The sequence below is a fragment of the Helobdella robusta genome, assembly GCF_000326865.2.
Source record: "Helobdella robusta unplaced genomic scaffold HELROscaffold_3, whole genome shotgun sequence".
NCBI classification, from domain to species: Eukaryota; Metazoa; Annelida; class Clitellata; order Rhynchobdellida; family Glossiphoniidae; genus Helobdella; species Helobdella robusta.
This window is the reverse complement of record NW_008704501.1, coordinates 4,336,757-4,352,741: the sequence shown is the minus strand read 5'-3', so window position 1 is coordinate 4,352,741 and position 15,985 is coordinate 4,336,757. Positions and strand designations below refer to the sequence as shown.

At 32.2% G+C, this 15,985-nt stretch overlaps 1 protein-coding gene across 1 annotated transcript in view; it reads right to left on the bottom strand.

Moving 5' to 3' along the window:
• The window catches only part of HELRODRAFT_188615 (hypothetical protein), a gene marked incomplete at its 5' end in the record, with an annotated part of 10,017 nt that extends 4,825 nt beyond the window's left edge, over nt 1-5,192 (bottom strand). Inside the window, 13 exons of the mRNA XM_009021347.1 lie at nt 1,342-1,487; nt 2,293-2,515; nt 2,634-2,744; nt 3,025-3,138; nt 3,218-3,389; nt 3,463-3,587; nt 3,650-3,821; nt 3,899-4,070; nt 4,163-4,212; nt 4,280-4,452; nt 4,618-4,826; nt 4,911-5,021; nt 5,159-5,192. Of these exons, the coding sequence (XP_009019595.1) occupies nt 1,342-1,487; nt 2,293-2,515; nt 2,634-2,744; nt 3,025-3,138; nt 3,218-3,389; nt 3,463-3,587; nt 3,650-3,821; nt 3,899-4,070; nt 4,163-4,212; nt 4,280-4,452; nt 4,618-4,826; nt 4,911-5,021; nt 5,159-5,192 (1,812 nt within the window). The remainder of the gene's footprint in view (nt 1-1,341; nt 1,488-2,292; nt 2,516-2,633; nt 2,745-3,024; nt 3,139-3,217; nt 3,390-3,462; nt 3,588-3,649; nt 3,822-3,898; nt 4,071-4,162; nt 4,213-4,279; nt 4,453-4,617; nt 4,827-4,910; nt 5,022-5,158) is intronic.
• Between the last annotated feature and the right edge of the window lie 10,793 nt (nt 5,193-15,985).

Genomic DNA, 15,985 nt, shown 5'->3' with positions numbered 1-15,985 from the left:
TGGCTTAGTCCTCATCATTATCATCATCTTTATCATCGTCACCATCGTTGTCGTCGTCATCGTCGTCATCATTGCTTAGAAACATTACTCACAGCTTAATAATGAGTTGTTTTAATAAGAAATATGACGGGATTGTCTGTTTCGAGTAGGAGTAAGCCTCTAAAGATTGAGTACGATAATAATAATAATAATAATAATAATAATAATAATAATAAAATAATAATAATATGTAAGTAAAAGTAATATAGGTGAAATAGCACAGTAACTATTAAAAAAGAAAAAAAAGAAGAAGAAAATGAAAAAATCATTTTATGATAATCATTTTTTTATTATTCATTCTATCAAACTGTTCAATTCATTCCAATACCCGATCACGTCAATTCAACCCAACACTTTGATTATTAATTATTATTAATTACTGTAACTGAAACTATGTGATATCTATGTAGAATATCCAGAGTGACGGAGTTGGAGATTTTTATCGGATTTTTTTTACATATGTACATGTTTGTGGGTGAATGAATGTATGTGCATGTGTGTGCATTATATAAAAAAATGAGTGAAATTTTTCAATTAAACAATGATGACACACACATACACACACATGTAAATGATGAGATTTCTTTTTGTTATGCTTATATAATCAGCTGCATAGGTTAATGATAGTAAGAAGTGTGAATGAATCGGCACAATACAAACGTTCAAAAGGAAACAATTATATGCTATGATAAAATTCAGGCTGCTTCATACTTGTTGCTCATGTGCAATATTGCACATAGGCTTTGTTGCACATAGGCTTTGTTTTTCTTTGAAAATATGTGTATTAGTTTCTATCAAATAAAATAGCCACAAAATCATAAAAATACACATACAAACACACATAAACACATACAAAAACACACACACATATACACTCACGAACACACACGTACTATATTGATCACAGGCACACATGAAGATAGTAGATTATAAATTATATAATAAATGATATACTGCGGTTTATCATCGGCTACAACGTGGTTGTTGTTGTTTGTGTTTTTTGTTTTTGTTGTGATCTTCATTAAAGAAATCACGTGATTATATGACGCACACCTACCTTTATATTTTTATTTACCTGATGTTCACCATCTAATGCTCAGGTGAACGGGAATGTATTTTCTATCAATAGAAAGACACAGGCTCGTAGCTCAATGAAAACAACAATTAAATGTTCGTCACAAACAAACAACCAAATAAACAACCAAACAAACAAACAACCAAACAAATAAAAATAAACAAGCTAGCATGCAAATAAACAGCAAAACTGTGAACCAAACTCGTTACGATTTTAGAGCTACGAACCTTCGGTAGTTTCGAGATGAAGTCGTGTGCATTGGCTTCTTTGGCCGCTTGTTCGATTTGTTGTTGCGTCAAGATGCCATCGCTACCGTACGAGATGTTCTCGGCGATCGTTGTGGCGAATAAAACTGGCTCCTGACTGACGATACCTTCAAATATTTTGTCATACAAATGTAGATGCCAAGTAAAATTTAAATGCGTTCCAAGCCTACCGAACGCGCGGTGAATTACTGTGAATAACATTTCGATATCCAATGTATCCACTTTATCAATTGGTTAATTTATGAAAATTTTCTCTACTTCTTCATTATTTACTATTATTATTATTTTTATTGTCACATTATCATTGTTAATGTTAACAATATTATTATTATTATTATTATTGTTGTTATGTTGATGATGATAATGATCTTGTTATGATGATGATGATGTTGTTGCTACTGCTATTATTAATACTTTGTTATTGCTCATTTAAACTCATACAATGAGAAGCAGACACATAAACGTCAGCAAGCACTCTAATGTGTGAGTGAGTATAAGTTATTTGGTATCTATCATTCTACGGCACGATACGATGCAACGATACGATACAATGCAATGTAATCACATTCTTCAAATCAACAGCCAGGCAGTTAATAACGCAGTAATCTCTCACTTCGTTCGAATCAATAGAGCTTTGTGAAGTCTGACTAATATTTTGCACTTGAATTGGCTTATAAAATCATTTTTTAATCATTACAATTTTTGGGAATAAAACGTCGCGTGTAATAAGAAGTTTTTTTTAGCTTGTTAAGTGCTCATAGATGAAACGTGTTAAGGATGTCAGTTTGATTATTTGTCAAAAATGTAGATTTGAGCGATCAAAACTTTTTCAACGAAAAAAATTAGAAAATAATTTTTTTTTAAATGTCAAGGTTATAAAATAAACAAGTAAATTGAAAGAAGTTGGCTGACCTATCTGCTGCCTCAACCATTTGACGTTGAGTTTCTTGATGTCAACTCCATCTATAGCAACACTTCCACTTTCTGGATCGTAGAATCGTTGGATGAGTTGGATGACTGTACTCTTCCCACACCCACTGGCTCCGACCACTGCAACCGTCTGACCAGCTTTTATCGACATGTTCAAACCGTTCAGAATCTGTAATTTAAAAACGTGAAGTTGAACTTGTCTGCGCTGTGTTAATGAAAATGTCACTGAAGAATGCACTTCTAAAATGTACTCTTAGCTTGTTTAATATTTATAGTTAAAATTACAGAAAATTATAGAATAGAAACTGAGTATAAATATAAACCTTAACATCCTTCCTTGATGGGTACTTGAAGAAAACATCTTTGAAATCGATGTTTCCTATGACGTCTTTTATTATTTCCCCGTCAGGCGAGCTGCTGTCAATTTCAGATTTCTGTTATTTGTAGGTTTTCAATTGTTTAATATTATCAATCAATCAATCAATCGATCAGCTTATCGATCGATCAATCGTTCAACCAATCAACCAATCAATCAACCAATCAATCAATCAATCAATCAACCAATCAATCAATCAATCAATCAATCAATCAATCAATCAATCAATCAATCAATCAATCAATCAATCAATCAATCAATCAATCAATCAATCAATCAATCAATCAATCAATCAAGTAACCAATCAAATTCTATTTTTTACAAAACTAACCCCTTACCCTATCTATGAGGTTCCACAGTACATAAGCAGCCCCTCTGGCGGTTCCGATGTTTTGAAGGTTAGGGCCTGCATTTCCGAGTGCTACCGAACCAATAACCACGGCAAAAAAAGCCTAAATTACACACGTTATAACGTTCACTTTTGTTTAATCTTTTGAACAATTAAAATAATTTTAAAACTTTTATGCTTACAATCAAAACGTGCCCAAGAGACATTTCTCCTCTTATGATTAACTGCCCGCCGTACCAGAAAGCGATGGCATATGAACAATACATGACCAAAAACACCACACCCATTCCTCCCCCATTGAAAATTCCTTTGTAGATGCCAAATTTTTTGGCTTGATTTAGATTCTTTACATATCTAAAACAAAGTTTAAATTAGTTTACAAAATGAAGAGATTTACTGCTTCTACGAATCAAGATAACAAACAGACCTCTCCTCTTCTTTCTTCTGTCCACTGAATGCAACGACAGTCCTGATGGCAGAAAACACTTCTTCGGCCACTGCACCAGCTTTTGCATAAGCTGTCAGCTCCTTGCTCGTTGTCGCTGATATCAACTAAAAATTGAAACAAAGTTTATAAAGTCTGAATTGAACTGGAACTCCACCACAAAACTGACGTAAGTCATCAGACCGCCGGCTGCAGCGAGCAATGGAGACATCGCCAGGACTACAAGTGCCAACTTCCACCCATAACACAAGCCAATAATGATTCCAACGGTGAACGTTGAAACCCATTGGAAAAAATTGCTTATCTTGTCACCGATCCCTTCTTGGACTTTGTTCACATCGCTGTAGATTTTTAAAATTTTTAAACCATGTCAAGAACGATAAATATACGAATGTTTTTCGCTTCAACCACGACTCACTCTGAAAAACGTGTGCTCAGTTCTCCAGTTTCATGCGTATCAAACCATCCAATTTCTTGATGGATGACCGAAGCAAACAGTTTCATTCTCAGTTTCAAGACCTGTCTGTACGAGATGATGAGAAATGTGCTGACTTCCAGGTAGCCAACAGCCAGCACAACTGCTCCAATTACTAAAGTGACGATTCAGTCATGAGATCATCCATTTTTATTCAAATTTTATAAAAACATTAAAATAAATTAATTTGCACCAATTCAAACTTACTAGCATAGTAAATGCAAGACGTCGAAACTTTGTCAGAGAACGCGCCCATCCTGTAAAAAGAGGCAAGAATTGAAAATAATCTTTAAAAAAATACGGTTTTCATAATTGAGCCCTTACAATGTTGCCATTTCAGTCGGGTCTGTGATGTTGGGAACACCGGAGGAGCCCAGGAATGAATCGGTCATGGTGCCAAACACGAGGATCATCACAGGCAATGCTGATCCATGCGCGCATGCACATATTAAACCGACGGTGATCAACATTATGTCGTATTTATCGGCGAACCGGAACTGCAGAATTTAAAATCAACCAGTCTGATTGAAACAGATTGAGTCAAAAACACTTCAATCAACAATGAAATAGTAATATTATCTCATACGAACAAAAAATATAACACTTTTTGTACGTCAGCAAACAACCGCATCCTACACACAGTAGGTCAAGTAGATACGTACCAGCTGGAGTATTGAGACTGTTTTCATTTTCTCTTTTTTCTTACTTTCCTTGTCCGCTGATGAATCTTTAATTTTATTTTTCTTACCTCTTTGGGACTTTTTATCACTGACATCCTCCAAACCATTTACCATTGAGTTTTGATAGGCATTACCGTCGCTTGCTTTGCCGGTCTCCTCTTTCAACGAGTTTTTTTTTATTGGCACCATGGCTGAAATTTATTTATGATCAAATATACTTCTGACCAACATTTTTAACAAATTTTTTGTTCAATATAAATAATAATTTTTCCTACTATGATTAGTGAGGTTTGACGATCCATTGCTCAAAACTTGGTCATTTCCAATGTTTTTGTGGTTGTGACTTGTGATTTCGTCGTGGATGTGATTTGAGGTTGGATCATTTCCTGTCAAAAGATTTATTGAATAAGCTTTTGGCAGTTGAAGTTAATTAATTGCTTAATTATTAATTAATTTAATTTTTTCATAATCAATTTTAAATTTATTTGTATTTGATTGACATGTTGAGAGAAAAGAATGTTACCAGAAGTCTGTTCGAGATCGTAGAGATGTGTCATGGTCTTTTATTATTTCCTATCTGTCGGTTTTTTCAAACCAAATAAAAAAAACCGGAATAAATTGAAGGCAAAAAGATTGTTTATTTTCAATTAATATTTCAAGTTAGTCGGATATAATACAATTTTGAGAGCGTCTTTAAACAACCAGCATCAACAAACAACGATGTATATTTATTAATCTCCTATCAACATTTTCAATCTGGTGAACTTTTTTATTTTTTTGTAATTGCTTTAAGCTATAGGCATAATCATATCTGTTGAATTGTTTACAGATTATGTGTCACACGCTTTGATATTCAATTCATTTTTTGTAGCAACGTTAAACAACGTGAAGCATCTCTTGAGGGAGACAGAAGTTTGAACCGAATTTAATTGCATCTCCACTCAAGAGCAATATGTGTGCCTGGCCATCATGAAGCTCTTTACTATGAACATTCATTATTAAAAAAATAACCACAAAAAATATAACAAAAGCCCATTAACAAAGCTTGTTTGTGAAACATCAATCTCTATGTTTCGATTCACATTGTTTTAAATTTAAAGTATGCCATTTTACGGACAAACATATGCTTTCAAGTGGTGACAACGGTAAGTTGCACAAAATATATGATATGAGTTAATATGGCAAGTATAAATGAATAAATATAATATGCAAATTTTCAAATTTAATTAGCACAAATCATGCAGATTTGTTTTGAGCGTGCGTGCCAGCGAACAATGAAACGAATCGAACGACGACAGTGTCGAGCAACTGAGAGCAGCATGCAGCACGCAGCGCCATTCAATTCTCAGCCGGCTGAAGAATGTGGGTAATTGATCGCGTTGAACAGGTAAGAAATGCAGGGCTCAGAAAAAGTAGATACATCTTTTGTTTACTTACATAACTTTCTGATTTCCAATATTCATATCAACATTTGCTCTATCAATGTTTCGTTAGCTTATCAAATAAATGTCGAACGCCGTACCATAATCAATCAACACAACTAATTCATAAGAATGACACTCGTGATAAACTAAATCGCTAAAAGTAATCAACCTGGTAAAATGTATCGATCAATAAGAAGGAAGTTTTAAATTATTATGCCGTCATTCATAAACATACGGAAGTGTGACAACGCAAACGCAATGAAATACGAATCGCACATCCACTCATTTACACGCACACACGCACGCACGCACATTTCTAGTGTAAACAAATTTTTAATGGGAAAGTTTTAAGCACGATTTTAAAATCAAAACTTTGAAACTAAAAAAATCATTCAAATGTCAAAAATAATAAAAATTAAAAGACAATAATTTAGACGTGATTTGGCTACATTTAAAAATAAAAATAAAATTTCCACCTAGATTTCCTTCACAAAAAATCGATTAGTTGAAAATCAATTATTTTTCATTTGATACTTTCGTCTAGACCAGTGCTTTTCAAAGACTAGCAGCTGGCGGTCCGCGGCAAGCTCCCAAAATTTTTTTAAATATTCAAAATAAAAAAATAAAAATAAGACTTACCAGCAACACAAAGAAAATTTCATTAATTAGTACTGGTGAGATAAGAATAGAAGTGAGAACGCGAGAGCCAGAATGATCTCTGCAACTAATGAGATTCATTGTTCTAAATTGGCGAGATAAGTATATATGTGAGGGTGGTCAGCTGTTTAAAAAAACATGGTTAGAGTGCGAGATAAGTATGAAAGTGAGCAAGAAATAATTATCAAAAGATTTATCTAGCGCTAGTTAGTTAAAATTCAAAAGCGCCATCAAAATAAAATAACGCAAAACTAAGCATAAGATTAAACATGTCCTTACTAAAATAAAGTTAAACGCAGAAATAATTGTCTGGCTGCAAAAAACTGAAACAATTCAACACAATTACAAAAAAAACACTATAGAACAATTCAGAAAATTAAGATATCACTATAACGAAAACAAAAATGTTTTGAGTTTCTTTCTGAATCATGTCATGGTCAACCCAATGTCCCTGAGCGAAGCCAGAAGACTATTCCAGACAGTCGGTCCTGAAACAGCAAAGCTTCGTGAACCAATACACAAGTTATATATATATATATACATATATATATATATATATATATATATATATATATATATATATATATATAGTGTAATGGTGGTCCGCAGATGCCCATTAAATTCCGTACCGGTCCACGGAACAAAAAAGTTTGAAAAGCACTGGTCTAGACAAGATAATCTTTATTCATGTAGGTCTAATGGCAATTAAGCCTTCCGAACTGTTTTAGCCAATTTTTTCATGAATCATGCGTGTGCGTACGTTGAACCGAATTCTGTGCAGTCCTTTTCATAAGTACGTCGCCAATTTTTATTGTTGATGAAAGCTGTGAAGAATTTCGAAATGTGGATTAAATGATAAAATTATTAATTGTTTGTGAATTGAGCTGTCAATTTTGACAAAACTATTGCGTTAAAGAATGATTGCTCAAAATTATGCATCTATGCGTTTCTTATTTTAAAATAAAATTTTCACAGACACCTTCTTCTGAAAGGCTTTCATTAAAAAATTTAAAAATTGAAAAAACGATGATGCTTGGTCAGATATGTATGTCGTCTTCTTTAAACCTTTACTTAAGTTTAATTGCTAGTATCTAGCATTAGCTAACTTGTCTACTGAAAGCTGACTGACAAGTAGCTTCGAATAACCAAACCAGCCAAAATTCATCACATCTCATCAACTTAAATTCAAAAATTAATTATAATATTTTCAATTATCTGGTCGAAGGAACCAGAAACCAGAATTGAAGTCTTCACCGCCAACTACGCAATTATTTTTAGATTCCTATCTCTTCAGACTGTGAACGATCTCAACACTTAAACAGCTAGGGTAACGTCCTCAACATTCTGCACATTTCTAAATTGATTTATCATTCAGTACGTACCTCTAATATATTACAAATCAAATCATCTAACTAAATCAAGTTGAAAATAGGTTTTGCTAAGTGATCTGTTTGAGTGCAGCAATTTTTTAAATTTAAAAATTTATTATTGATGTAGTTTGGGGTTATAATGAATTTGTAGAATAAATTAAATAGCCTACCAATCTTGCCGATCAGGAATATAAATTCAACTGCATGTAGTGTAGAAGAGATATTATTTAGAAACATTTATTAACTTAACCCCAATGAAACACAAAACAGATTCACCCGAAGATAAAAATAAGTGAAAAACTATATAATAAAATATTAAATAAAAAACATTTTACAAAAATCTTGAATTGCGTTAAAATTACACTGTCCAAAAAGTCAATATTCATAAAAACAGAAATTATCTAGCCCAACGATACGAAATTTTGTCACACACAATTTTGAGTGGCGTTTAATTACGATACTACTTGTTGACAAAGACAAACATTTCTACATACTACACGTGCATGTAAAATACACGTCAACTAATGAATGTTAGCTGATCAGACTTATTTCTTTGTGGCTTCATAGACAAAACAAAATAAACAGATAAAATATTGTAAATCAACATAAACGGAATAATCTAAACAATGAATATTTTGTTTAAAAACCATCAACATATCGGATAAACTATAAAATAAACGTTATTATAAAATAAATCAATTATAAATCAATAATAAATCAATATGAAGTTAATTAAACCAAGATTAACAACGCAAATTGAAAAGATCGACTTATAACAGAAATTAAAAATTAAATAGAACATGACAAACTCACATGCATTCAATCCAAATGAACTTGATCATTGGGCAAAACCACCATCTAATTATTGATGGAATTAAAATGTGAAGATCGCTAGACGCTCTCTTGTTTTTATAGTTAAACGAACAACAGCTCTAAATAATCCGCTACTCATATATCTATGTTAATTAATTGTCGTTAATAGACGTAGCACTGTGGTTAATGGACACATAATCAATTTATATATATTTACATATCATCTATATGTTTATAAAAGAATATAAATTCTTTGAAATGCACATATGCATTTATGCTTATCTCTGCCTATAATGCACGTATATGAAATTTATTCACAAATACGTTTCTTTATCCATGCGTGCCATATAAACCGTTCATAATATACATACATTTAAATGTGTTTATTGTGTGTGTGTGTGTGTGTGTGTGTGTGTATGTGTGTGTGTGTGTGTGTACAAAGGTGTATGTATGTGTGTATGTGTGTGTGTGAGTGTGTGTGTGTGCTTATATGTGGGTTATAAGTTGCCCTTACCAGCGTTCAGAAACTAACTTGTGAATGTTTTTATTTTAATTTATTGTCTTGTGAAGGAAAAAAATTTCTATAAGAATTGATTATTTATTGAAGAAAAATTTTGCAACGATAATTAAGTGACCACGGCAAATACCGCAAACTTTGATGTTTTACCTATTGAAGTTGGATCAAATATTTTTTGCCAATTTGATGATTTACACCCTAAAGAAGCTTTGAGTTTTTGTTCATTAGGATGATTAAGTTATTTTTACATAACTTTGCAATAAATTAAAAGTTTTTAAAAATACAGACTTTTGTTTTAAGATTTTTCACTCTAAGTTATTTTTAGAGTATATTGATTAAACTTTTGCAACTCTAATTTTTGATTTTTGATTTTTCCTCTCTCTTTTCTTCAGTTTCTCTCTCACTTTCTCTCTCTCTCTCTCTCTCTCAACATTTTCTTTTTTCTAATTTTTAATCTAATCCATCTGCTTCACTAAGTATTTTTTTATCTCCAAGCTGATATACTGATTTTACATTTTACAACTCACACACATAATCAAACATATGAGTATCAAAGCCACATTGTAAGGTGCCAATCTTGATCTGACAAGATTCCGAACAGGTGATCAGCTTGCATGCACACGTTATCAGTCACATGACAATACATTTTACAAGACAGTTACCAGGCATTATATTTTATAAAACTGTTGATAAAAGGGTGAAATATTTGACATGGTTTATTCGGAAAATTCAATGATAACAAAAATCAAATAAACTGATTGTGAATATACTTTTATAAAATTTCATCACCGACTTTCTCTGATTGCGTTAAGTATGGAAATATTTCCCCACACGAGGTCACAAACGACTAACAGAGGTTACAAATTAGTAACATATGTATATCGTCATAATCGCCGATTTTGAGATTCGAAAATGTGACGATGTACCTACATCTCAGTCAACCGTGACAAGAAATTTACACGAGGAACAACGTTGGAATGTCGCTACATTTTCAACTGCAATCTAGCGTGTGACCTCGTAGAAACGGTGCATTCATCTGTCGATCAGGAAATTTACAGCCACACAAATTATCATCCCAATCCACTTTTAAGCTGGTTCCATTTTCCACCATTAAATTTTCTAACTGCGCAATAATTTGTCAATAATTGATATTGTAGTAAAAAGAGCAAAAAGTAGTGACATACACTTATACGCACACCACACACACGCACACACGCAAACACTCACATATGAAGCAAGTTTCTGATACTCACCTATTATTCTATTCAAAGGCTTTATTCGTCTTTATATATTTGCATGTACTATATTTCTGTATATATGTACTTCTTAGTTATTAATTTTTATTTGTTTGTGTGCGTTTGTCTGTTTGTTTGTGTGTACGTGTGTGCGTGCGTGTGGCGTGCGTATAACTGTATGTGTATAAGTGGACATAAGTGAGTGTAGATAATTGTAAATATGTGTGGAAATTCAACATTTAAACATATATACATATATTCTCTATTGAACAGAAAAAAGTTAGATGATGGTTTGCTTGGAGAAATGAATGATGCTCACGCAGAATGGGGCTGACATTTGGAAAATAGTTGAGTGTTTGCCAGATTTAGCGCCGGATTTAAAAGGTGAGAAAGCCAAGATACAATGAAGATGTCTGTAGGCCTCAGCAGCTGACGACGGGTGTCTTCAAATCACTATGTCCTCATACTATAAGCGCTACTTTGCAAGGGCACGACTGAAATATTGGAAGTTACTACTGAATGGCATAAAGATAATTTTCTAAATTCAAAAAAATATGAAATGATAAAATATTCTTACAACTTTTAAAATAATTTCTCCATAATTTAAAACATTAAAAATTATAATTAACGCTTTTAAAATGTTGCTTTTCAGTTTTATTTGATTTTTTTTTTAATTTTACGTTTATCAATCTTGCTTGGTTCGTCCAATTTTGTAATAGTCTTATTAACACTGTGTTACCGTTGTCACATTTTATTTATTGGGACAGACATGTCAATTAAATGTAACTTTTGAAACTAACTAACCAGATCCTATTACACTCATCCACGTTGAATCATGTTGGGCCGTGTAGATCACTCAAGTTTTTTATTTTATTTCATCTTTTTTTTACAAACTCCTGCTTATTTCCATTCATTCATTGTCAACTTTTTATATTCATTTTGTACGTTTTATGGCTAGAATAAAAAGTGTTCTCTTTATTTTATGATAATTACATTTGAAACATTTTCAAGATGAACATTCATAATTTGAATCACTTTCGAGCAATTATATAGATATCCTGCTGAGGTAGAGGTTTCGATAGTTTCATGTCAATTGCGTAGAAATGTTTTAATTTGTTAGTAAGGCTTGATTGGTTGGCAAAAAATGTGACGCTAAATAAATAAATAATTCACCTGAGATGTGCTTGTGTGAGCATTATTATTTTTATATATTATTATTATTATTAATTAATTTATTTATTTATAACGGTTGATTATATGAAGGACACAATTTAATATAAATTAGTAATTTAATATATATATATATATATATATATATATATATATATATATATATATATATACCGCATCTTACCATTCCTACCCGTCTCTCACTGATAAGCCTTTAAAAAAGTTATAATTATAACTTCGAAAAAATACAAGACTGCGAGAATTACCAAAATTCGCAATTTCTCTCCATTAGCATAATTTATAAAACGATTTTTTTAATCAAACTTTTTAATTATTCAAACAATTTTGTCTAAAAGTAATTTCAAACAAACTCGTGTCCAGCCTGCCCAGACGAATACTGTTCTTTTCTTCTTTTTACTCCTATGCACTGCTCTTTCTGATTTGATGTTCTCTAACATTACAACAGCGCAACCGCAACATTGTCATTGATCGCGAAACCATCGAACCACCAAAATGCCAAAAAACTTTGGTGGTACGGTACATTTGGTGCGTCATTTAGTTATGTTGACCATAATTATGTTAACCGATGTTGTGAACTTACCATGTCTAATGTCGATTTTTAATAAATTATTTTCCAGCTTTATTTAAAATTCCTGAGTTTAAAAATTTGTAAATATCTTACGACCGTTGTTTTTATATAGCAAAAATTTTGCATAAATAATTATACATCAGTTTGAAGACATCCTACTTTCAAGTTTCCCTACGATATAAACTCATTTTTCGTAGGATTTTGATTATCAAGCATGTGATAGTGCATTTGCTTCACAATATTTTAGCTAACTATTTTCAATTTGTAGTAAATTTTGAGCCTATTATTTTTTGTTTTCTATTATTTATTTATTTCATTAATTATATTTTTGATTATTTATTTATTAGCTCTTTTCAGGCCCTGAACCCAAACTTGTTGAAAATCCACGCATCAATTACAATCATGGATATTATATATCATTATTATTAAATGTCAATTGTACAGCGCTAATTACAAAAAAAGATCTCAAAAGTGCTCCCTAAAATAAATGAATAAACAAAACATTAATCAAACGAAGAAAAAGACATTGTTAATTCTGCGAAAATAAATGACTCTTTAGCTCCTTTTTAAACAAAAACAAAGATAGATCTGGTCTTCTGAGAAACGACGGTAGACTGTTCCAAACCACCGGTCCCGCAACAGCAATATTGCGTGATCCGGCCTGTAAATTCGTTGTCGGCACAACCAGAAGGTTCATGTCATTTGATCTCAACTGCGAACCCAACACAGATGTTTTTCTGTTGAACATGTCTGCCAAATATTGTGGTGCTAAACCATGTAATGACCGAAACGTTAAGACAGCGATTTTGAAAATGATTCTTTTTCAATTTTTGCCAGTGTAGGTCATTCAAGATTGGAGTCACGTGATCGAACTTCAGATTTTTTGTGACAAGTTTTGCAGCTCAGTTTTGAATAGACTGAAGTACAGCTATTGACTTGTCAGGTATTTTAAAGTGTAAACTGTAACAATAATCTAATCTGGATGTAATAAAAGCATGTACCAGTGTTTCCATGGCAGATCTGTTCAAACAGAGTCAAATCTTGTACAATTTTCTGAGATGCATCATACTTGCAATTGATAGCGACTTTATTTGATCTTTCATTGAGAGCCCTGCTATCCAACCATACCCCCAAATTCAAGGTTGTAGAAGCAAATGATACTTCAACGTCACCAACTTCAACCGAGTTTATATTAAGTCTTGACAACTGCTGCCATCTACCGACAGGATGCATCTGAGTTTTACTCTGGTTCAACCTCAGGGAATTGCTCAACATCCAACGTTCAATCTCCATCAAACAACCAACAAGTTTATCAATCTCGGACTGAAATGTCTCTGGGTGACCTGTAGCAACTATCTGTATGTCATCTGCTGACGCGTGACCAACAGGTCTATGCGACATTATTATTTTAATTATACCCGATGTAAAGAGTAAAAACAAAACTATATATATATACATATATATGAAAAAATAATGATATATATATATATGTATATATTATATATAATTATATACATCCATGATTGCAATGCATATTTGATGTCATTGATATTCTTGATTTCAGCAAAATTTATAATAGGAAAAAAATCGCTTGGACAATACGATGTGGGTTTTCTAAGTATATCGGCAATACTTTATTATAGTGTAACAGTACAAAACACTATGTTCTGGAGCCACGAACTAGTCCTCGTGTTCGCTAGGTACACAAATTATATTATAATTAAAAATGTGAATTATTATTTACGAGCATTTTGAAATCATGCACAGTTTAAAATTTGTTTGTAACTTTACTACTGAAATTTGTAAAAAAATTATTACAAAAAGCGTATATGATGAATAAAGTAATAGGAGAGAAATAGAAAGAGAAAGAGAGAGAGAAAGAAAAAATAGTTTTAAGCATGCGTTTAGTCGTATCCTTCAAATATTTTTGTTATTTGGTAAATAGTTAAAATATTTGTAAGTTGTAAATAAATTGTAGTATAAAACGTTTTAATGGATCAAAATAACATGCGAAATGGTCAAAACGTGAATAGAAAATACCTTTTTGACAATTCTGAACCTGCAAAAATTACAAATGTTATAAACATAACGAGGGACCCACTAGGAGGCAGTGTGAACATTGAAATGAAGAAAGTCCCAAGCAAACCACCTCCCTACTATTACCCGCCTAACCAGCAGCACATGCTTTCTGCCAACAATGATAATTGCCTCCTGTTAGGAGTTGACAGTATGGCCGACACATCACCGTCTGGGTATTCCAGTATTAGTTCAAATTCGCCGTTATTTCTTCAGAATGCAAAAGTAACTATGAACAACAACAGTTCAAATTATTTTCAAGTAAGGTCCACCCCATATGCCAGCACATTGCAACAGGTGAGTCCACATTCAAGCATCAGCAGCTTATCAGAAGATTCAAAACGTTCAAGTCCCAAGACAACAATTTATTCACAATCAAATCAAAATCTAAAACAGACTGATCTAAACTACCACAACTATGGTAATAATAATAACATCAATCTATATCAAAACCTCTTCTCTCAACAGTTAGGGGCTCAAAGACCCAGCAGCAATACCAACCAACAACTAAAAAATATAAAAGTAACACCAAATTTCAACGAATCTTTTTCAAGTGTCAACAACCAAACAACAACAACAACAGACAAGATGTGTAATTTAGTATATAATGCAATACCTCAGTTGAATAAATTAACAGATCCTGACAAAAATATGAGCGCTTATGCTTATAAACTAGAGCAAGAAATGAAAATTTTAGGTATGTTGGGTCCTGTTAAATTAAATTTGTCTTCATACCTTGGTTTTGTTTAACAATCCATTTATGAAATATTAAATATTTTTTATGCTGCCAAGGATGAATGATGAATTTTTTAATTTGGTATTTGATAAAAATATTCAATCACGTTAACATCTTGATTAATTCAACACCAATTTGCTGAAGCACAATACAATTTTGTTCAACTTTTTTTTTCCATAAAGATCCTAAAATTGCATGTATTGTAAATACATAAACACACACACATACACATTTTTACATTATTTTTATTTTTGTTAGTTGTGTTCAAATTTTTTTAAATATATTAACTAAACATTAATTTTGTATTGCTTACTCATTAGGTAGTCAGATGCAAGACAAATGTAACCTCGGTAAGCAGAGGTCCCCGCCTCCCTACTACGGCTACCACATGACGAACACGGATGTCAATCAAAACAACAACACTCCGTTAGCGATGGGTAAAGATGGGCCATCATCCACATATCAAACTGACCATCCGACATCGCACCAAGCTCCGAGTGTCGACGAGAAAAAGTTAAACTTCAATTTAACGAACAGCAACGTTTGCCACCTGAAGGATGATGACTCGCACGTTAATTTTGGTATTTATCATTGTTAATTGTTATTTGTCCGTGGTTCATTATATTTATTTTTTTTTCATTATTTTTTATTGTTTGTTTTTTGTTTCCTGGTTATTTAAATTTTTTATTTGTGATAGTAATTTAATCTTATCTTGGTAAAATTTTAACACTGAAAATTATTGATCTAGATCATAATTGTTATA